At 37.9% G+C, this 24,058-nt stretch overlaps 1 protein-coding gene across 13 annotated transcripts in view; it reads left to right on the top strand.

The window, feature by feature from the left end:
* Positions 1–24,058, top strand: part of PKHD1 (PKHD1 ciliary IPT domain containing fibrocystin/polyductin) — a 553,193-nt gene that overhangs the window by 355,203 nt on the left and 173,932 nt on the right. Inside the window, exons 61-62 of one of the 13 annotated variants that reach the window (XR_012517272.1) lie at positions 1,788–8,049; positions 8,260–8,336. The exons of 8 other annotated variants lie outside the window; for them this stretch is intronic. Coding sequence is in view for 3 of the 5 variants with exons in the window: in XM_074397888.1 (XP_074253989.1) it covers positions 1,788–1,894 (107 nt within the window). In the remaining 2 variants the exon portion in view is untranslated. 4 more of the 13 variants (XR_012517273.1, XM_074397889.1, XM_074397888.1 and 1 more) reach the window with 4 other exon arrangements.

Genomic DNA, 24,058 nt, shown 5'->3' with positions numbered 1-24,058 from the left:
GCTGAGCTGCTGTGGGCTCCGCCCAGCTGCCCTGTGCTCTTCCCTGCAGTCCTGTTTATATGGGTGTAGTTAGAACTGTCTCGGCAACGGTGGCCCCACCTCTGTTATGGTGGACTCTCTCTGTTGTGGTGGGTTGCCTCGGCGACGGCGGCCTGCCTCCATAGCGGTGGAGAGTCTCAGTAATGGCAGACGCCCCTCCCCCACTGAGAGGGACCGTCCCAGGTTCAGCTGTGCTTTGTTTGAAGAGCTCAACCCACAGGGTTTCCAATTACTGTTTTTGTTTTTGTTGTTGGGGGTGGGGGGCTGGGACCAACTGAGCCTGATCACCTGGCTCCCTGACTCAGAGTCTTTTCTTTTATTTTTTAAGTTGAACGACCCCGCGTTCCAGTCGCTTGTTGAAAAGGCACCGGGATCTCCCGTGCTGCAACTCACTGAGTCAGCTCAAACAGCGGAGCCGGCTCCCGGCGGATTTTTTGCCTAGGAATCTCCTGGCCTGGCTCGCTATTTCAGATGAATGGGCAACTCTGCTGTCTCAGGGCTCCGATCGCCAGCTAAGACAGCTCCCAGACCAGTGGCTTTTGTACAGAGATGGGCCGCGACAGGGCATGGTCACAGCAGCCACGCGGGCCAAATCAGCCCCACGGGGGCCAAAACAGCTGCACGGGCCGGGACTGCAGCGCTGGCGACCCCTCTACCTGGGTATCTCCTGGTCTGTGGGCAATAAAAATTCGTCTGGAAATGCAGCGTCCACTCACCCTCTGTGCTTTCACTGGGAGCTGAAGTCCTGAGCTGTTCTTAGGCGGCCATCTTCCCGGCATCCTCTCTAGTCTATTCTTTGCATGATGGCCAGAGTGATATTTTTAGCTTTCCAGTAGCTTTCCACCCACTCAGAATGAAGTACTGACTACAAGCCTATTAGTCTTGTAGCTCCTGGTTTGTGCCTGCCCTCCCACCTTCTCTCTTGTGACATGCTTTTTACTTACTTATCCTGGCCTCTTATGTTTCCTTTAATCATATCCCTATATCAGGGCCTTTGCACTGGTTTTTTCCTCTCCTGGAATATTTTATTCTCACTTCTTTGGGAGCTAGTTCTCTCTGTTCAAATAAGGTGACCTCAGAGAAGCCATCCTTGACCACCCAATCTAAAATAATCATGAGATCATTATTCTCTAGCTCTACCATGCTTGCTTTACTTTTGATTAGAGTCCTGTTATCTAACATTATATTATAAATGTAATTGCTTACTTGTTAAGGTACTGTTTGTTCTTTTAGAACACAAACTTTACGAGGGCAGGAATTTTTATTTTGCTCACTGATGTGTATTTGGGAGGAAACAAATTTTGGTTGACTGATCAAATGAATGGATTATAGGTAACCAGCCAGAATAGTTTGCTGTTTCACATCATCCAAAAGCATGCAGAATGAACTGAGGCCTTCAGGTCATTGGTTTAAGAATTTATCTGTAATATGAAAGCCTAAAATGCAGATGGTTCTAGGTATCTTTTTACTTGTTTTCACTTTTCTTTCATCTGAACTGCTGCTACAGTACAATGTTTGGCATTTGGAGCTGTTTCTACTTATAATTCTTTTAATTACCATGAAATTTCATGCTTGAATATTTATACTTTCTAATATTTATTTTATGTTTTACCATATGTTGAAGGCTTATCTCTGCAATAGAGTAACAAGCTGTGGGGACTACAGTATTGGCTTTAAAGTCAGTGCCAAGTGCGTGGAAATGCTGAGTAAATGTTCATTTTGATATGTTGATTGCATTTGTTGACTAGAACCAGCAAATACATTTTTGCACAGAAGAATGAAGTTGAGAGACACATTTATATTGAGAAAATACGTGGATAGCAGTAAAAAGAAAGGAGTGAAAGAAAAAAGATAAGTGTCTATCCACCTATTTACCCCTAGATCTACTCAAATAGCTTTCTATCATAAGTTCTCTATTGTTTTAAGAATTATTCTACCATTACAGGTGTTTATGCTATGGGGAAAACGTTCTGATATGTTAAAATTAATCTTTCTAATTGTGAGACTTTTCTGGACTTGTGCTTTTGGTGAGGACCCCATTTCTGAGGAATCCACAAGGGGTGTGTATTCCAGAGTATTTGATGAAAATTACATCTTAAAGGGAATACAGACTGAAGATGGTGTCTTAGTTTGGGTTGTCCTGGAAGTAGACCCTGATACAAGGTTTAGAATCCACGTAGTTTAATGGGGAGTGATCCCATAAAACACCAGTAGGGAAGTGAAGAAGTATAATAGGAAAAGAAATAAAGCCAGTAAGGGAAGTGTTGTCAAACTGGTTACCACTGTGGAAACTGAAGCTTAAATCTAATGGTGAACTGCAGGAGACCATGGGAACATCACCCCAAATGATCCCAGCCAAGCCACAGGAAAGCTCATGTATTTATACTTCAAATCCTGGCTCCTCTGTCTTTGAGCTTACGTTTCTTTTCTGTTAGGACTTTGGGGGATGCTTTGGGCACATTAACCCTCCAGCCCTTTGGCTTTCTCTGAACACAGGCTAACTGTGCTCTTCTTTGTGACCACCAAAAAACTCTCAGAAAGTAAAAGAGAGAGAGAAAAATGTTAATACTAAAGTTATCAAAAAGAAAAAAAAGCTTTTTCAGAAGGAAGTCATAGGTTTTGCAGTAGCATCCTTTAGTGTGTGTAGGTAAGTGTCAAAAATACATAGGTATCGCATCAAAAGCATCTGTTACAAATAGAAACTCTAAAATGTCAGTCAAATTCTCCATATTTAAATCATAAGAATGTTCTTTTAGGTGGTTGCTTACCAGGTGGTATAATACGCTGTTTAGGCACAAATATGTTCTTGCTGCTGGTTGCAATGCTAGAGTATTTGATTTTTCTCAGCTCTTTACCATGGATGTCAAACATGATTCAATGGTAAAACTTCATGAGTATTATAATATTACACACAATTTACTATCAGCGTGTGGACTAGCACGTATGTGTGTGAGTGGCTGAATGTCTGTATAGAGGTATATATGACTGACTGCCTAAACTCCGGATGTTTTAAAGCTTTATAACATTTTAAATGAGGTTGCTATAGGTACTAACTGCAAGGATTCCCACAGTGGAATCTGTTTACTGCACTAAAAATACAATCTGTGTCCTCTTGCAATGAAAGAGACAGCGCATAGTAAATGGTGCCTTCCGGGTGCTGACAGGATTGCAGTGTTTTTCTTTGACTTCCAAAGGATGAGTAAATCTCTCCTTCCCTAATGCAAATTTCTTTTCACTTTTAAACCATTTTCTCTTACCTACTTTCCAGTTCCTGTCCACAATCTGGCAGATGAAAAAAAACACAGATTTAATCTTAGGATAATTAATGACTAATTTGTATTTTTGCTCTTCAAGACAAGAATCTATGATCATCTTCAGAAAACCAGAGAAAGCAATGCAGCTAAGGTGAAAATGGAAACCACTGGAACCAAATTTTAGATTTATTCGAAATGTCATTGAGTTTAACACATCCTTATATCCTTTCCATATTTTTTTTAAAGATCTCTCTTCAAGCCATTTGGAGTCCATTGCCTTTGAGGTTTATTTTTAATTTGGAAAATAACAGATTTTTTTTTTTTTTTTTTTTTGCACATGTAAGTTCATACAAAAACTACTCACCCAGACAGCTATCCACAGGTCCCAGCATATTGTCATGTATTCTGGCATTAGGAACAAAACTATCCATGTGGATCAGCTCTGAGGAACACTGTGCCAATGGGTTTTGCTATCTGTGTAATGCAGGGTGTGTAGCCAGGGGAAAAGAGAGCTGTTAATTTTGTTTTATACTTATCTGTAAGTTTGCGTTAGCAACCAACTTAAAAAATGTAGAACAATAGAGAGCAAGACAGGTCATGCCAAACAGGTGGTCTTCTGAGAACCATTTACATTTTATTCTGGAAAGGATTTCTTTTGATTATAGAGGCATCTGATGATCTGAACATCCAAAATCATTTAGAAGAACAAAGCATTGAAATTTCACGTTGTACATTAGATCTCCGGATTTATTCACCTTGCATATCCTTACATATCTGCAACACTGTGTCCTTTGACCAACATCTCCTCATTTCCTTTTACACCCCAGTCCCTATCTGTGGTAACCACATTTTATTTTCTATTTCTATATATTGTGGGAGCGTTTAGGAAAGGTGGTGGTAGTATTTTCCTCACTCCTTCAAAAGATTGTGCTAGCTGTGTTGGAGTACACTACCTGTCTGGAGGCGGGCAGTACAGCTGTAAAGCTGTCCAGGCGGAAGGGGAGCAGGTGGGGTTTGCAGGTAGCTGCTCCATGCATGTTGGCCCACAAACTTTTGGCTACCTGTCTACAGTGAGATATTCACAGAAATTTACCATTTAGAAACATAGCAATTTGGCAGAATAATTTTATGTCTGTTGAGTCTAATAAATAAAATGTGGGGCTTATAGTTTGTATATCCAATTTGTCTGATAATTTGTATTTTTTAAAAGTATTAATCTTCAACACACTGAAAATTTTAGAACAAAACTAAAACCCCTCATTCTCCTCCCAGTATTTTTACATGATGTGGTCAGGGCACTAGCTCCTAAAACTGGCTTATTATTTGGATCATCTAGGACACTAAACATCCATTGTCATGTAGGGAGATTTTAAATCAAAGGGTACAAGTAAAGTCCAGACCTTTGACTTAAACACACACACACACACACACACACACACACACATGCACACATGCACGCACACACATTCTAAGTGATTCTGCTGTGCTAGGTTTAAGAATCACTACTATGGTATTTAAAAAAAAAATAAAAGTTCTAATAGTAAAATATTACTGTCCAATATTGAACCTGAAGAAATACAGTAAATTGCTTGAAATCGTTAAAAAAAAGAATCACTACTATAGAATTATATATTCCTATTGAGATAAATAAAAAAAGACATTAAGATAATATTTTTAATTTAATAAGTGGATAGTTTCAAATTCTCATGAATAATCAAGAATTAGCTTTCTGTGCCAAATACCAACAGATATAAACATACTTGCTTATAAACACACTGAATATATTACCACAAGAGAATAGAACATTAGCTAAAAAGATGCAGGAATATTTATAATCTTAATTAAGTATTTGAATAAAAAGAACATATTAAACCTTTATTGAAATAAATCAGTTTTTCTAAATGTGAGGCGACTGACCTCAAAATGTAACTTTCATAATACATCAGTGGATAAAAATGGGTTTAATACCAAGTTTATTTTTTAAATGCCACATTGAATAGTTACATTAAAAATATAAATTCATGATAAGCTTTTCCCACACTTTCCTTGACATCATTTCCACCAAAGTACTGTGTTCTGACCAGGATTTCTGACCACATACTCCTTCAGGGCAGGTGAGTTTCCCATTATTTACCATGAGGGAGCAGGGAACATTTTTCAAATTGTGTTACTTCTTGGACACTTCTCAAGAAAGAAAGTTATAAAGCACCATGGAGACCTTAAAAGTGACTGGCCTCAAATCAAAAATTAAAGATTAGATTGATTAAAAAAAAAAAAGAAAAGAAAGCTGGCATTTGACTGTCAGCCCATCGAGTGATGAAGTGGTTTCTAACTGAATAACGGGGAAAGCTCAGGTATTGTGGTGACGTCTGCTCAGCTGCTTAACAGAGAGTGGCTAGCAGTTTCTCAACTTTTTGTTTCTAGATCTTGAAATGTGTCTTTTCTTTAAGCTTCCTAGGCTTCTCTTTCTTCTCATTTGTCCTGAGAATGACAGCAAGATGGTATTATAAAATGGGAGATTGGAGAGGGAGGGAGAAAATGAGAGGACAGAATGGAGAGAGGAAATGGTTGTCAGAAAATTTGTGTGCCAATATCTGTGCTTGCAGAGGTCTTTTTCTTCTAGCTAGAGGGGAAAATACCATTCTCTTTTCCCAAGCAATTATGGGCCCAAAGATTGAAACTTGGTATATAGCTCTTTAATCTCAGCAGATATTTATGGTTAAACATTAGACTTTTAGGATTCCAGATGTCAGGGTATTAAAATATAAAGGCACAGTGGAGTCTCAGAAAATATTAGACTCTTTGGGATATGTGGCTGCAAGGGATTTTAATCCCAAGCAGAGGGGGGATAAGGCTTCTAGTGGTACATTGTTAAGATCCAAAGAGTACCCTTCCTTTGCCTTATTTTCTCACTCCCTCATGACTTGCCTGGTCTCCAGGCAATGAATGGCATAACAGTATTTGATTACATTTTGAAACAGTCCATACTGTGAGTTGGAATGATTTTCATGTGTGCTCTATAAAGGATGATGTAAACAGGCATGTGATCTGTGGGTACAGTTTTCTTTCCCTTTTCCTCAATGTAGACATTTTATTATTGTGATTGTCTTGCTCCTCAAATCTTCCATTAACAATGACAGCATCTAACACTTGCTGAGTGTCCACCTATTCCTGGCTCTGTTCTGTGACTTTTCAGTGAGTTACCTCATTTAATGCCATCAACAGGATCTACTCTAAGAGATCATCTTGTTGCCTCCATTATATAGATGTGGGAACTGATGTAGAGACATTAGGTAACTTGTCTTAAGTCATAAAGCTAATTACAGAAGGTTCAGACTGAACAGTGGTTTTTTTTTTTTTTCTAATTTTATTTTTAGAAACAAGGTCTCACTGTTGCCCAGGCCAGATTGCAGCGGTGCGATCATAGCTCACCTCAACCTCCAACTCCTGGGCTCAAGTGATCCTCCCACTTCAGTCTTCCAAGTAACTGTGACTATAGGCACATGTCAACACACCTGGCTAGTTAAAAAAATTTTTTTTTGGTAGAGATGAGGTCTCACTATATTGTCTAGGCTGGTCTTGAACCCTGGGCTCAAGTGCTCCTTCTACTTTGGCCTCTCAAAGTGCTGCAATTACAGGCATGAGTCACCACGCCCAGCCCTGAACTGTGTTTTTAAGACTATGTTGTACTACCCAGTACCCTCTATCCAAGTTTTCTTTCTTTCTTTATATTCTTCATTGTTAACTATTTTAGATCTATCAGCTTTCTTCACATAGAAAGCTCTGTCCACACAGAACAAAGAAAACTGAGATTGTGCAATTATTCTAGCAATTATCCAAGCAAACTAGCAATAATAATAATTACTATTATCTAGTGCATTCCATGTGCCAGGCATTATGCTAAATAGTTTATAAATGCTCTCATTTATCCTTACAACAACCTTAACATGAAGGGATCATTATCCCCCTTCAGCATTTGAGAAAATAGAGGTTTGAAGAAGTTATCTAATTTTTCAGTCCCACAGCTAAAATGTGCAGAACAAAGGTTTAAATCTATATTTGTCTGACTCCAAATCAGAGTTCATAACCACTTTTAGAAAATTATCATTGTGTGGTCTCAATCACCTGATAGGACTCTATACAGAGATGTATTTGATGAATCATTCACATATTTTTACTTTACTTGTAGCAAACATTTGTGTTAGAGCTTAAAAAGTAACTGTCAACTACATTAACATTTTGAAGGGCAACGTTATAACACAAAAAAACTCATTTAGTTCCTCTTCTTCACACATAATATATAGACAGCTATCCCTAAATATCTATCTGGCATTGGTTCCAGGACCCCTACAGATACCAAAATTCACAGATGCTCAAGTCTTATATAAAAAATGTGTAGTATTTGCATCTAACCTATATACACGCTCCCATATACTTTAAATCATCTGTAGATTACTTATAATCCCTAATAAGATTGCTGCACATCACTTCATTTGTGTGGATTCAACATAGTACTTGGCATGTGGCAAAATCAAAATCAAGTGAAACTTCTGTTTGGAACTTTGTAGAGATTTTTTTCCCCCTCCACATATTTTTGATCTGCAGTTGGTCAAATCCACTGAGGCAGAATTCAGGAATATGGAGGACCTTTGTGACCCTCCTTCACCCATTGCTCAGCTCCATGACAGCCTCTCTCATGGGCCAATGCTATAGTTTTACAAGTTTGCCTTCTCACCAGACTGTGAGTGCCTTCAAGGTAAATATCTTTGAATTTCTACTATAATTTCTGGAACCTAATATATGCTTTGTTAATGTGTGCTGAATGAGGGAACAAATGTGAGTAAGAAAGACAATAATTTAAGTTTAGTTTGCCAGTCAACTCTTCCACAAAGTATTTTATAGATTTAATTAATGCATAATTTGTTTTAGCATTTTCAAAGCATATTCCTCCATTTTCTAATTTCAGGAGAATGTAAAAAATGTGGTACATGGCCAAATAAATTTTCAAAACTCTGACTATTCCTATTTTGGAGACCACCATGTGTATTAAAATACTGAAGATTCTTGTAAGTTCTGCAATTAATTTTTATTTTTATTTTTATTTTTTTTGCTATTTTAAAATAATTGTTCTTTAGGTTCTGGGGTACATGTGCAGATCATGCAGGATTGTTGCATAGGTATACACATGGCATTATGGTTTGCTGCCTCCATCCCCCTGTCACCTACATCTGGCATTTCTCCCATGTTATCCCTCCCTGACCTCCCCACCCCCCACTGTTCCTCCTTTGCCCCCTGCAACAGACCCCAGTATGTGATACTCCTCTCCCTGTGTCCCTGCATTCTCATTGTTCATCACCCACCTATGAGTTAGAACATGTGGTGTTTGATTTTCTGTTCTTGTGTTAGTTAGCTGAGAATGAGGGTTTACAGTTCATCCATGTCCCGGCAAAGGACAAGAACTCATCACTTTTTATGGCTGCATAGTATTCCATGGTGTATAAGTGCCACATTTTCCTTGTCCAGTCTATCGTTGATGGGCATTTGGGTTGGTTCCAGGTCTTTGCTATTGTAAAAGGTGCCACTATGAACATACATGTGCATGTGTCTTTATAATAGAATGATTTATAATCCTTTGGGTATATACCCAGTAATGGGACTACTGGGTCAAATGGAATTTCTATTTCCAGGTTCTTGAGGAAGTGCCACACTGTCTTCCACAATGGTTAAACTAATTTACACTCCCACCAACAGTGTAAAAGTGTTCCTATTTCTCCACATCCTCTCCAGCATCTATTGTCTCCAGATTTTTTAATGATCGCCATTCTAACTGGTGTGAGGTGGTATCTCAATGTGGTTTTAATTTGCATTTCTCTAATAATCAGTGAGGATGAGCATTTTCTTCATATGTTTTTTGACCTCATATAAGTCTTCTTTTGAAAAGTGTCTGTTCATATCCTTCCCCCACCTTTGGATGGATTTGTTTTTTTCTTTTTAAATCTGTTTTAGTTCTTTGTAAATTCTGAATATTAGCCCTTTGTCAGATGGGTAGATTGCAAAAACTTTTTCCCATTCTGTTGGTTGCTGGTTCATGCTAATGATTGTTTCTTTTGCTGTACAGAAGCTCTGGAGTTTAATTATGTCCCATTTGTCTATTTTGGCTTTTGTTGCCAGTGTTTTTGGTGTTTTAGTCATGAAGTCCTTGCCTATGCCTATGTCCTGAATGGTTTTGCCTAGGTTTTATTCTAGGGTTTTTATGGTGTTAGGTCTTATGTTTAACTATTTAATCCATCTGGAGTTAATTTTAGTGTAAGGTGTCAGGAAGGGGTCTAGTTTCTGCTTTCTGCACATGGCTAGCCAGTTTTCCCAACACCATTTATGAAACAGGGAATCATTTCCTCATTGCTTGTTTTTGTCACATTTGTCAAAGATCAGATGTTTGTAGACGTGTAGCCTTGCCTCCAGGGTCTCTATTCTGTTCCATTGGACTATATCTCTGTTTTGGTACCAGTACCATGCTGTTTTGATTACTGTAGTCTTATAGTATAGTTTGAAATCAGTCTTGTAGTATAGTTTGACTGATTAGGGTGGTGGTGCCTCTGGCTTTGTTCTTTTTTTTTTTTTTTTTTTTTTTTTTTTAGATTGTCTTGGCTATACGAGCTCTCTTTTGGTTCTATGTGAAGTTTAAGGTGGTTTTTTCCAGTTCTGTTAAGAAGGTCATAGGTAGCTTGATGGGGATAGCATTGAATCTATAAATTACTTTGGACAGTATGGCCATTTTCACAATATTGATTCTTTCTAACCATTAGCATGGAATGTTTCTCCATCTGTTTGTGTCCTCTCTTATTTCCTTGAGCAGTGGTTTGTAGGTCTCCTTGAAGAGGTCCTTTACATCCTTTGTTAATTGTATTTTATTTTATTCTCTTTGTAGCAATTGTGAATGGGACTTCGCTCATGATTTGGCTCTGTGTTAGTCTGTTATTAACAGGGATATCCACAAGACTGTGTTAGTCTTGGGATTTTTGCGCATTGATTTTGTATCCTGAGACTTTGCTGAAGTTGCTTATCAGTTTCAGGAAATTTTGGGCTGAGATGATAGGGTCTTCTAAATATACTATCATGTCATCTGCAAATAGAAATAATTTGACTTTCTCTTTTCCTAATTGAATACGCTTTATTTATTTATTTTTCTTGCCTGATTGCTTTGGCTAGAACTTCCAATACTATATTGAATAGGAGTGGTGAGAAAGGGCATCCTTGTCTAGTGCCAGATTTCAAAGAAAATGCTTCCAGTTTTTGCCCATTCAGTATGATATTGGGTGTAGGTTTGTCATAAATAGCTTTTATTGTTTTGAGATATTGTTCCTTTGTTACCTAGTTTATTAAGAGTTTTTATCATAAAGTGCTTTTGAATTTTGTTGAAGGCCTTCTCTGCATCTATTGAGATAAGCATGTGGTTTTTGTCTTTGGTTCTGTTTACGTGGTGAATTATATTTATAGACTTGCATATGTTGAACCAGCCTTGCATTTCTGGAATGAAGCCTACTTGATTGTGATGGATAAGCTTCTTGATGTGCTGTTGCAATCAATTTGATAGTATTTTATTGAAGATTTTTACATCAATGTTCATGGATATTGGCCTGATGTTTTCCTTTTTGTTGAGTCTCTGCCAGGTTTTGGTATCAGGATGATGTGGTCTCATAAAATGATTTAGGAAAGATTCCCTCCTTTTGTTTTGGAATAGTTTCAGAAGGAATGGTACCAGCTCTTCTTTGTATGTGTGGTAGAATCCAGCTGTGAACATGTCTGAACCTGGACCTTTTTGGTTGGTAGGCTGTTAATTGCTGCCTGTACTTCAGCCCTTGTTATTGGTCTATTCAAGGTTTCAATTTCTTCCAGGTTTAGGCTTGGGAGGGTGCAAGTTTCGAGGAATTTATCAATTTCTTCCAGATTTACTGGTTTATGTGCATAGAGTTTTTTGTAGTAATCTCTGATGATAGTTTGTATTTCTGTGGGATCAGTGGTGATAGCCCATTTATCATTTTTTTTTTTGCATCTATTTGATTCTTCTCCCTTTTCTTTTTTATTAATCTGGGTAGTGGTCTGTCTAATTTTGTTGATCTTTTCAAAAAACCAGCTCCTGGATTTATTGATTTTCTGAAGTGTTTTTTGTATCTCTATCTTCTTCAGTTCTGCTCTGATCTTGTTATTTCTTGTCTTCTGCTAGCTTTTTTTTGAGGGTTTTTTTTTTTTTTTTGAACTTGCTCCTCTAGGTCTTTCAATTTTGATGATAGGGTATCAATTTTAGATCTTTCCTTGCTTCTCATGTGGGCATTTATTGCTATCAATTTCCCTCTAGACACTGCTTTAAATGTGTCCCAGAGATTCTGGTACATTGTGTCTTCATTCTCATTGGTTTCAAAGAACAACTTCATTTCTGCCTTCATTTCATTATTTACCCAGTCAACAGTCAAGAGCCAGTTGTTCCGTTTCCATGAAACTGTGTGGTTCTGAGTTAGTTTCTGAATTCTGAGTTCTAATTTGATTGCGCTGTGGTCTGAGAGACTCTTTGTTGTGATTTCCATTCTTTTTCATTTGCTCAGGAATGATTTACTTCCGATTATGTGGTCAGTTTTAGAGTAGGTGCAATGTGGTCCTGAGAAGAATATATATTCTGTGGATTTGCAGTGAAAATTTCTGTAGATGTCTATTAGGTTCGCTTGGTCCAGATCTGAGTTCAAGTCCTGGATATCCCTGTTAATTTTCTGTCTCGTTGATCTGTCTAATATTGACAGTGGAGTGTTAAAGTCTGCCACTATTGTTGTGTGGAAGTCTAAGTTCTTTTTAGGTTGTTAAGAACTTGCTTTATGTAACTGGGTGCTCCTGTATTGGGTGTGTATATATTTAGGATCATTGGCTCTTCTTGATGCATTGATCCTTTTACCATTATGTAAGGTCTTTCTTTGTCTCTTTTGATATTTGCTGGTTTAAAGTCTATTTTATCAGAGACTAGGATTGCAACTCCTGCTTTCTTTTTGCTCTCCATTTGCTTGATAAATCTTCCTTTATCCCTTTATTTTGAGCCTATCTGTGTCCTTGCACATGAGATGGGCTTCCTGAATACAGCACACTGATGGGTTTTGACTTTTTATCCAATTTGCCAGTCTGTGTCTTTTGATTGGGGCATTTAGTCCATTTACATTTAAGTTTAATATTGTTATGTGTGAACTTGATCCTACCATTTTGAAGCTAGCTGGATGTTTTGCCCATTAGTTGACACATTGTTTTTTTTCACTGTGTCAGTGGTTTTTAACCACTGACATTTGGTACGTTTTTAGAGTGGCTAATACTGGTTGTTCTGTTCCTTGTTTAGTGCTATTTCAGGAGCTCTAGTAAGGCAGGCCTTGTGGTGGCAAAATCTCTCAGCAATTGCTTGTCCATAAAGGATTTTATTTCTCCTTCACTTTTGAAGCTTAGATAGGCTGAATATGAAATTCTAGGTTGAATGTTCTTTTCTTTAAGGATGTTGACCATTGGCCCCCACTTTCTTCTGGCTTGTAGGGTTTCTGCTGAGAGATCTGCTGTGGTGAGTCTGATGGGCTTCCCTTTGTGGGTAACCCGACCTTTCTCTCTGGCTGCCCTTAGCATTTTTTCCTTCATTTCAACCTGTTGAATCTGACAATTATGCACCGTGGTGTTGCTCTTATTCAGGAATATCTTTGTGGTATTCTCTGTATTTCCTGGACTTGATTGGTGGCCTGGCTTGCTAGCTTGGGGAAGTTCTCCTGGATATTATCCTGAAGAGTGTTTTCCAGCTTGGATTCATTCTCTCTGTCACATTCAGGTACACCTATCAAACGTAGATTAGGTCTTTTCACATAGTCCCATATTTCTTGGAGACTTTGTTCATTCCTTTTTACCCCTTTTTCTCTATTCTTGCCTTCTCATTTTATTTCATTGAGTTGCTCTTCAGCCTCTGATATTCTTTCTTCTGCTTGGACAGTTTGGCTATTGAAACTTCTGTATGCTTCGCAAAATTCTCGTGTTGTGTTTTTCAGCTCCATGAGTTAACTTATATTCCTTCTAAGTTGTTTATTCTTGTTAGCATTTTATCAAATCTTTTTTCAAGGTTCTTAAGTTTCTTTGCATTGGGTTAGAACATGTTCTTTTAGTTCACAGAAGTTTTTTATTACCCACCTTCTGAAACCTGTTTCTGTCAATTCATTAGACTCATTCTCCGTCCAGCCTTGTTCCTTTGCTGGTGAGGATTATGATCCCTTGGAGGAAGAGAGGCATTCTGGTTTCAGGTGTTTTCATCCTTTTTGAATTGGCTTCTTCCCATTTCAGTGGCTTTATCTACCTGTGGTGTTTGTAGTTGGTGACTTTTGGATGGGGTCTCTGAGTGGACGTTCTTTTTGTTGATGATGAAGTTCTTTCTTTCTGTTTGTTAGTTTTCCTTCTAACAGTCAGGCCCCTCTGCTGCAGGACTGCTGGAGGTCCATTCCAGATGCTGCTTGCCTGGGGATCACCCATGCAGGCTGCAGAACAGTAAGGGTTGCTGCTAGTTTCTTCTGTTATCTTCGTCCCAGAAGGGTACCTTGTCGGCCTGTGCTCTCCTCTATGAGGTGTCTCTTTGAGTATATGGATTTCAGGGAGCTGCTTGAGGAGACAGTCGGTCCCTTATTGGAGCTCAAGTGCTGTGCTGGAAGCTCCATTGTTCCATGCAGAGATGCTGGGCAGGTACTTTTAAGTACACTGCAGCATAACATAACCGCCTCTTTCCCAGGTACTCTGTCCTAGGAAGGTTGGCTTTATTTGTAAGTTCCTGTCATGCTGCTGCCTTTTTTCATACATGCCCTGCCCCACATGGAGTAGTCTAATCACAGTCTGCCAGCAGATGTGTTGCTGAGCTGCCGCAGGCTCTGCCCATCTGCTATGTGAACTGCCTCAATAGTGGTGGTTGCCCTTCCCCACACTGAGTTGGACCGTCCTTGGTCCAGCTACACTTGCTGCAAAACTTTCAATCCAGAGTGTTTCAGATTGCTTGTTTTGTGGGGGTGGTACCCGCTGATACAGATCACCTGGCTCCCTGTCTCTGCCCTTTCCCTTTCAGTTGAATGGCGGCTTTGTCTCCCAGGTGTTCCAGGTGCCAGTTGAAATGGCTGCCCAGATTTGTGTGAGTTTCTGTGTGCCAACCTGGCACCAGCTGAAACCACCATGTTGAAAACTCGTGGCACTTTTCAACCTGGGAATTTCCTGGTCCTGAGCAGTGAAAATTTGTTTGGAAATGCGGTGGGCACTCACCCTCTGCGTTGTTTTTGCTGGGAACTGCACTCCAGAGCTGTTTGTATTTGGCTATCTTGGATCCTCCCATCTGCAATTAAATTTTTAAAAATATTGTTTAATTTTGTGTTACTTGGTATTTCCCAGGCTTTTTGAATAGAGAGTACCTGTTCATACTACACATTAGAGTCTCTTGGAATTAGTGTACTTCAGAACATGTTTTGTGGAATATTGCCTATTAGTCTACAGGAATATGTGTTAGTTATAGAGAAATCACAAGATTTTAGTGTCTTTGATTTGGATGGTCCCTTGAAGGTCAATCAGTGTTACTTCACATGCCTACATGGCCTTTAACTTTCATTTTCCCAGGAAGTGGGAGTTCACACTCTTTTAAGGCTGCCGATATTATATTATATTTTGAATAACTGTTATTGCTAGGTTATTCCTTCTATGACTTCTACCCAGTGACCTAGTTTGCCTTTTGGTATGACAGAGTATGTCTTTCCATGTTACATATAAGTATTTTTGTATTACAGCCTTTTACATATTGAAAGACAGTAAGACAGTCATTTTATAATAAGCCAAATAAGTCTTTTCAAAGCATAGGAATTCTACATTCCTCCTATCAACCAACATATGACTTTTTTTTTAGTTCTTCACTTTTTAGACTGGCTTATATTTTTATTGTAGTAAAATACACATAATATAAAATTTACCATCTTAACCGGGCACAGTGGCTCACACCTGTAATCCCAGGACTTTGGAAGGCTGAAGTGGGCAGATCACCTGAGGTCGGGGGTTCGAGTCCAGCCTGACTAACATGGGGAAATCCTGTCTCCACTAAAAATACAAAAATAGCACACCTGTAATCCCAGTTACTCCAGAAGCTGAGGCAAGAGAATCGCTTGAACCTGGGAGGTGGAAGTAAGCCAACATCATGCCATTGAACTCCAGCCTGGGCAAAAAAAAAAGCAAAACTACGTCTCAAAAAAAAAAAAAAATGCCATCTTAACTATTTTTAAGTATACAGTTCAGTGGTACTATATATATTCATACTATTCTGCAAAAATCACTACCTTACTTCTCCAGAAGTCTTTTTGTCCCATAAACTGAAAGTCTAATGCCATTAAACAGTAACTTCCAATTTTTCCATACTCCATGTTCCTGAACACCACCATTCCACTCACTGTTTCTATGCCTTTGACTACTCTAAGTACCTCATGTAAGTAGAATTATACAATACCTTTTGAGATTGACTTATTTCTTTTAGTGTAATGTTCTCAAGTTTCATCCATGTTGTAGCCTATTACAGAATTTCATTCCATTATATGGACTTACCACATTTTGCTTATCTATTCATCCACCCATGGATACCTGAATTGCTTTCATGTTTTAGCTATTGTAAATAATGCTGCTATGAATACAGTATACAAATTTCTCTTAGAGATTCTACTTTCAGTTCTATTGGATATATATCCAGAAGTGAAACAGCAGGATCATATGATATTTCTATTTTTAACTTTTTGCAGAATCACCATATTGTTTCCCACAATAGCTGTACCATTTTACATTCCCACCAACAGTACACAGTGGTTCCAATTTTTCCACATCCTTGCCAATACTTATAATCTGTAATTTTCTTTTTTGGTATTAATCATTTTAATGGTGTGAGGTGATATATCATTGCAATTTTGATTTGCATTTCCCTAACAATTAGTAGTGTTGAACATCTTTTCACTGGGTCATTGTTAATTTGTATATCTTTTTTGAAGAAATGTTTATTCAAGTCTCTTACTAATTTTTGAATTGGGCTATTTGATTTTTTGTTGTTGTTGCTGTTGTTGAGTTTTAGGAGTTCTGTATATGTTCTGGATATTAATCCCTTATTAGAAAGATGTTTTACAAATATTTCCCCCCATACTGCAGGTTTCCTTTTCACTCTGTTGATAGTATTTTTTGATCCACAGATTTTTGAAATTATAATGAAGGACTGGTATATTTAGTTTTCATTGATTTTTTCAAAATCTAGAAATAAGAACTGAGCATTACTCATTGAGAACAGTATTGTTTTATAAAAATATAATGCACAAGTGTAATGTAATATTTTAGTATCCAGGCTAAAAGCAGTAAAAAGAAACAGATGAAATTTAATAACACATTTAATTTGCTTAATATATTTAAAAAATCTTCATTTTAATATATAATCAATATAAAAGTTGAGCTATTTTGCATTCTGTTTTTTATACTGTGAGTTTAAAATTTATTGTGTTTTTTGCTGATGATGTACCAATTTATAAAATACGTTTTTATCAAAAGTATTTGACCTGTGTTTATATTTTGTAAACTTTGCAACTGAAAAAGTAGAAACACATATAAATATTGTTTAAAATATACCTAAACACTTTTCAATAATTGTTATCAGTTTTACATTTTAAATTATATTTAATTAAAATTATACGTAATTTAAAGCTTAGCTCCATAGTTGCACTAGTCACATTTCAAAGGCTAAAGAGCTACATGAAGCTGAATTCACCACACAGTTATCTTTCTTCCTTTGTTCTGAGGGACACACATTAAAGAGAATTGATTTTTTAAATCTATGTACTAGACTCTATCCCTGTTAAATTACATTTCTGTAAGTCAGTGGTCATCAGATGTAGCTTGGGTTTCTAGGATTAGAAATGAATTGCAGAATTAGAAACCATTCTAGAGAGCACCTAATTGATTCTGGGCACATAATTTAGTCAATTAAAAAACAAAGCTTATCTAGTCTTGGATTACCTGCCATTTGCAGGAGGTATTATTTAAATACTCAGGCCTCCAAACAAAGCATTAATGTTTTCTGAGACTGAGAATTTCACTACTCAAATTCACAATCCTTTATGAGAAATCTGTTCACATTTCTCGTTTTTGTTGTATGTTTGAAAAGCAGCAATATCAATGTTCCGCAAGAGGAACTATTTCTGAATACCTATACCTAAATGAAATTACTTGACGTTTTGCTATAATAATAAACTGGTTCTCTATTTTTGCTTTCTTTTTATTTTAGTTTATGTCTCTTTTTCCCCCATATTATTTCAAGGACTTCATTGACTAGTAAGCTGTGTTCCTAGTCTTCAAATTTTAATAATGGAGTAACCCTGTATTGCTGCTTTAATCCTTTGAGTACAACAGTATTGAAAAATTTAACAAAAATATTAGCCAGATGTGGTGGCCCACACCTGTAGTACCAGCTACTTAAGAGGCTAAGGTGAGAGGATCACCTGAGCCCAAGAGGTCAAGGCTGCAGTGAGCCATGATTGTGCCACTGCACTCCAGCCTGGGCAACAGAGACCCTGTTCCCTCCCTTGCACCTTCTCAAACATTTAGAAGGTAGAAGCTCAAACTTAAACTTATTTATTGCATAAGATGAATGGATTAATGTTTGTCTGTTTTCAGTTTCATTATTTTATATTTTCATGTTTATGCATATATACACATTTTAATGGAAGGGAATACTTGAGCAGTCCCTCCAATAAATAAATGCTTTTGCCTTGCCAATGGATACCCAGCTCATAAACAAGTACTAAGCAAGTTCTCATCTCAATATTATGGGTCTGAAAGATACATTTATCTAAGTTACATTTTTTTCTTTATGTGTTTACGAGTTCACAAGATGTAAAAACTAATGTTAGTTTCTGACAATTGGAAGCAGTCATTAAAAATATTCTAGAAATAAATATGTTGATGGAACAAACTTTTTAAAGTCAGAAATAGATTCAGATGCATTTGACAATTTAGTTCATAATGAAAATAGTATTTTAAATCATAGGAAAATAGAAATTATTTATATAACAATGTTGAGGCATTTGCCTCATCAAGAGAAAAAAATTTAGAAATTTTTATCTTTTTTTCTTACAAAAATAAATTGTAAATGAACTAAAGATGAAAAACCCCATGGAATTAATGGAAAACATTGTTGAGGGTCTTTAGAGTTACAGAGATAACTTTTCTGCATGAATCAAAATCTAGCAAACATATAGAAAGATTTAAAATTTTGAATATATAAGAATTAAAAGTTCTTAAGGAATATTAAAAGCAAAAATCTAGAAATAAATTTGCAACTCATCTAGCAAAGATCTAATTTCTTTAATGTAAAAACAACTTTCTAATATTCAAGAACAAAAAGGAACAAACCAACTGAAAAAATATGCAAAGCATTCCAAGAGACAATTTATAGTGAAATGAAACAAATGCCAATAAACATACAAAAAGCCATTCTTTTCCCTCATAATCAAAGCACAGGTTAAGTGTCCTTGCACTGAGTCCAACTGCTTGGATTGTGTCCACTAACCGGATGTATAACTGTAAGCAAGTTGCTTATCTTATTTAAGCCTCAGTTTTTAAATTTAGGACTTGGAGAATCTAATATTATATACTGAAACGATTATCATAAGGATTAAAAAAGATAAACCTAATAAAGATGTCCACTCCTACTGAGGCAATAATGACCACTGCTACTATCATACTAATTTTCCCAGTCATATGAGCAATTACTAAAAAGTGTGATGATTTGCAGTGTTGGGGAAAATGTGGAGAAGAGTTTCTCAAATATCACTTTCGTAGCTTTTTGTCACCTGGCTACCACCTAAAGGCCTGTACTTCTGACTTAGCAGCTTCACTTTTAAGAAATTATCCTAGAGGTTTTTGTTGAATGAATAAATGAAATAGTAAAACAGAAAATGAAAAAGAAGAGATCTCATAACTCTTATCCATCTGCTATCTCAATCTTCAGTACCACTGCTCAGAGGGAAAAACTAGAAGATTGCCATTGAAAAAATTTGTATGTATAACTTAGTTTTTATAGTAAAAATAATGATAGTAGAACTCATTTATATGAAAAATGAGAATCCTGAAAAATGAGTTGGTTATTGTGTAAAGCATGTCAAGGAAAAAACACCAAAGGAAAGAAATTTTCCTAGACCTAGAAGCCAATCTTTCTACCACAGAATTAAGGACTCCCAGTATGATTCAATTTCAATTTGCTTAGCCTCCTCACAGGAGAAATAGTAATAAAAACTGAATGTAAGTTCTTGAAAGGAATTGCCATGATGGAAAGGAGTTGAAGAATTTTTTTATGTGGCTATGAATAATAATCTCTTCCCTTTTGGGTGATATTGGTAGGATGCAACTTTTCTTGGGCATTGCCCATGTGGAAACCAGCCTATCCATATCTGTGGGCCATATTCTGTCTTTTCATTTGAACATGTTAGAGACAAAGGCAATCTTAGAGCTTTACAACTTTGTAGACAAAATGCATATAAAAAACTTGGCCCCAGGCCTGGCACAGGATAAGCACTAAATAACTGTTAGTGATGACTGTTCCATTCCATTGCCACCACTGCCATCATTGATCATGATTCTGGTTGGAATGGAAAAGAATATTTGAGCATAACATCCTGGTTTTTGCACAGGTCTCTATTGCTGTTATAACAAACTATGAACAATGTAGTGGCTTAAAACAACACGTAAGTATTATCTCACAGTTTTGTAGGTCAGAAGTCTGGTGAACTTGGCTGGTTTCTCTTCAGATCTCTCATAGCCCAAATTAAGGTAACCGCAGGATTGTGTTTCTTTCTGGAGTTTCTGGAGATGATTCCACCTTCAATCTTGCTCAGGTTCTTGGCCAGATTTAGTTCCATGTAGTCGTGAGGACTGAGGCTGTGTAACTGGCATAAGGGTCCTGCTGCTCACTACTTATGAAAAGAAGTCAAAATAATAAGTTGTGATAAAAGGGAGCGAGATTTGCTTATTATCCATGCCAGCAGGGGAAGAGTAGAAAGCAATTCCACTCTTCAATTTATGGAGGGAACAGAGGTTTTTAAAGGAAGGATTTGGAATGCAGAAGACACATGGGGGCTGGGAGGTGCCAGGTGGCATGGCTTGCTCCAGTGGCTCCTCTCACACTGTTGTCCCATTTGACAAAGGGGCTGCTGCCGTCGTGGACCCTGCTATAAATCAGTCTCAGTCAATTTTGTGATCACTCTTCATCTGGGAGTGGGTTCCATCTTTAAGCAATCTCTGGTTGGAGAGAGAATTCCAGAGGTGCCTTGTTACTATCAGGATCTGACTCCTAAAACATGTAAGAAAATATATAAACAAATAAGAGAGCATGGTACATGCTTAACAAAGCATTTAGGTGAATACATGTGCATAAGGCATGGGTGTATTGTATAGAAAAGGAAAGGGTGCTGAGGTTCACAGCACATACTGAGGCTGTGTTTTAATTTGAGAAGTTACGTAGATGTGTTACAGGTTGTGAGACAGGCATAGAGTGGGGCAGGAGAGGCCTCTCACCTACCCACTAGGAACGTTGAGTTAATGGTTTGGCAATTATCACACTGCCTCTCTAAAAGTGATAAATTGGCAGTGGGTGCTGGAAGTGACCATTTCCTGATGGTGCACACCTGTTGCACTAAAGTGTTAATTGACTGTAGACGCCAGGGAGAAGCAGCTTCCTGGGCATGTGCATTAAGAGACAAAATGTCAGAGTATGACTTTCCAGGGGCACACCAGCAGAAAACAGAAGAAAGCCTCAGATGGGCACGCGTACAATTTCCTAAACACACTGAGTGTCCTTACCTCGTAAGGGTAAGGAGGGCAGCCCACCCTAAGGGGAAAATCATGGGAAGGGGGTTAAAGACTCCAGAAAGGGGCCACCCTATAAAGTCCTAGTACCACAGTTCACAGTTAAACACCAACCTTGTACCGCAGGTCACCCACTTGGATATCTTTAAGCGTACTTTCCTTTCTTTCCCTTCTGTTCTAAAGCCTTTTTAAATATACTTCCACATCTGCTCTGAGACTTGCCTCTGTCTCTTTTTCTGCCTTATTTCCCTCACTCAAATTCTTTCATCTGAGGAGGCAAAAATTGAGGTTGCTGCAGACCTGCCCCAATTTACTTCCACCAGTAACATAGGCGGTTTGTCTCAAAATTAGATCTTGAGACTGGGAGGGAGAAGATGAAAATAAGAAAAAAAGTTTAAAATGCAGTTTGAAGCTCAGCTGGTAAGCCAGGTAGTTGTGGTCCCTGGGTCCTTGCTCACTGTAGGGCAGGCTTCATGCTCAGCTTCTAGGGCTACCTGCGTTCTCCAACTTGTGCCTGTCATCTTTAAAACTAGCAATAGCTAACTGTGTGCCTCTCATGCTTTAAATCTCTCCTGCCTTCTTTACTACAACTCTCTAATTCTAGCCAGAGAAATTTCTCTCCTTCTGAGGTTTACTGTCCAGGATAATCTTCCTACTTGAAGATCTATACAATTAATCATATCTTCAAAGTCCCTTTGCCATGTTCACATAATCAGGATTAGGGTATAAGCATCCTAGGGAGGCTATTATTCAGCACACTGCAGTTATTTGTAAGACCTTAGTGTTAGTTGAAGTAATAAAAGTCAGAAATTGGAATACTGATGCCATCTCTCCAAGATTTTTTCTCTTTCAAGAAAGAAATTAGACTTGACTTACCACGTTTTAGAGGTACTGCGGAAATGTGGAGAATTCCATCTCCAGTCTGTAGGATAAACATCAGTTTTTCATTGAAAAATTATGAGGAAATGTTGACAGTTCCTATGGGGCTGGCCCAGGAAGGTGGAGGGGTATGAAGAGTTAATCAGGACTTAGAAGGAGCAGAGGTCAGTTCATGCGGGGTATACCAAGAGATGTAAAAGTCTGATTAGGATGGCAGGGAAGAGACAATTGAGGCCAGTTCCTGTGGGGCCAGGTTTGTCTTTGTCTTTGACATGATTATATAAAATTATAAATCTTCACTTGGCTTTTGTCTCATTTTTGTCACAAGTTGAAGCAAGACAATTTTATTTTAATATGGACTTTATTTTACCATATGTATTTTAAGTATGATCGTTCACTATAAACTATCTTCGATGTGTTTATTTACTACACTATTGCTTCAAAATACAGACAGCATTGGCCTCATCTACCGATTGCCCCTGAGTTAATGGAACCAGAATTTAAGCATTAGAAACTCCTGTATGTCCAGTGCCTGATGATGCTTGGTGACATGGATGTGAACTTCTATAACAAAGAAAAGCAGTTCATTTTCCCTGGATCTCTCAGACACATCTATGGCCTACCCAAATAGCTGAGCATGAGCTTGCAAAAGCTTAGATGAGGGAGCACTGCATTTTGCAGCAATTAATTTTGCAGAGGAAGCAGTCTGTTTAAAAACGCCTGCAGCACTCACTAAAATGGGGGTTGTTTTTCAAGGCCACCAGAGCTGCATTTGGCTAAGGCTGGCTCATCAACAAAATAACGATGCTAAAATATGGTCTCCTGGGTTTTGCAAAAGAAGGGACTAGAAGGGCAATGAATTATGCTCACCTTCTAGAACTGGGTGAAGACTGTAATTGTTTAGCCCCCTAGCACAACCCTGCAAGGGTTAAAATGACAGAGATATTAGTTTGTGATGGCTAAAATTGTTGGTTTGAAGCTCTCGGCAATACACAGACTGTTATTTACCGGACTTGGTCGATTTACTTCTTAATGCAATAATGACCTGTGAAATGAAACGTGAGCTAGACAATTGTTCTTCATTGTTTCCAGTAAAACATCCTTTCATACCCCATTAAACCACCATTAATTCCATATGAGAGAGAGTCATGCACAAGCACCCGATGGTCTCTTTCTTTCTTTCTTGGACTTTCTTGCTCCCATACTTCTGTTTCCTTTTCTTCTTCTTTGCATTTCCTATTCTCTTTCTGTCAATTTTTCCAAATAAAATATGAACATAATAGATTGCATGGTGAGGAATCCCTTTGAAGGACAGGCTGAAACACGTCTCTTCCAAAATAGGGGCAAGGTTTCAACTGCTGAGCATCCACATGACTCTGTTTGCCTTGGACGTGAAAATACCAAGAGCAACAGAAAAGTTTTTCAAAACAAGGAGCTATTGTTTAGTCCTGTTTAAAAAAGATCCAGATGCCTATTCCAGATACATAGGTGTACATGGTCCCACACTGGGGATGCCAATCATGTCACACAGCCAAGCACCTTTGCTAGCCTGGGGCAAGGGTCCTTCTCACTGCAGGGACACACAGGGATCAGAGAAAGCCCCCTCTGTCTTCCGGCAGCCTGACCCATTTTGAATAGCTTCTCCTCATTTCTGGACCTACTTTAACTTTTTTATTACTAAAGCCTCCATCCAAAAAGATCCAAGCCACATGGCAGAAAGGTGCATTTGTAGTAGTGCCTCTCTTTGACCCTTTTCTTTCTACAACCTCACAGCTAGGAATTGTCCTAACTTCCTTCACTGCATGACTAAAATTTTTTGCTATCCAGTTCACCCTTTGCTGTTAGCATGGCCACTGCATCACTTTAATTCCTGTCTCTGTAGTTGAATTGCCTTCTCTTTTATTGTAGTCAAATATCTCTAGGCCTCCTTCTTATAAGGACACTTGTGATTACATTTAGAGCCCAACTAGATATTCCAT

This window comes from Saimiri boliviensis, chromosome 4 (assembly GCF_048565385.1).
Source record: "Saimiri boliviensis isolate mSaiBol1 chromosome 4, mSaiBol1.pri, whole genome shotgun sequence".
Lineage (NCBI taxonomy): Eukaryota > Metazoa > Chordata > Mammalia > Primates > Cebidae > Saimiri > Saimiri boliviensis.
The sequence above is the reverse complement of the archived record's forward strand: the minus strand, read 5'-3'. Positions and strand labels throughout refer to the sequence as shown.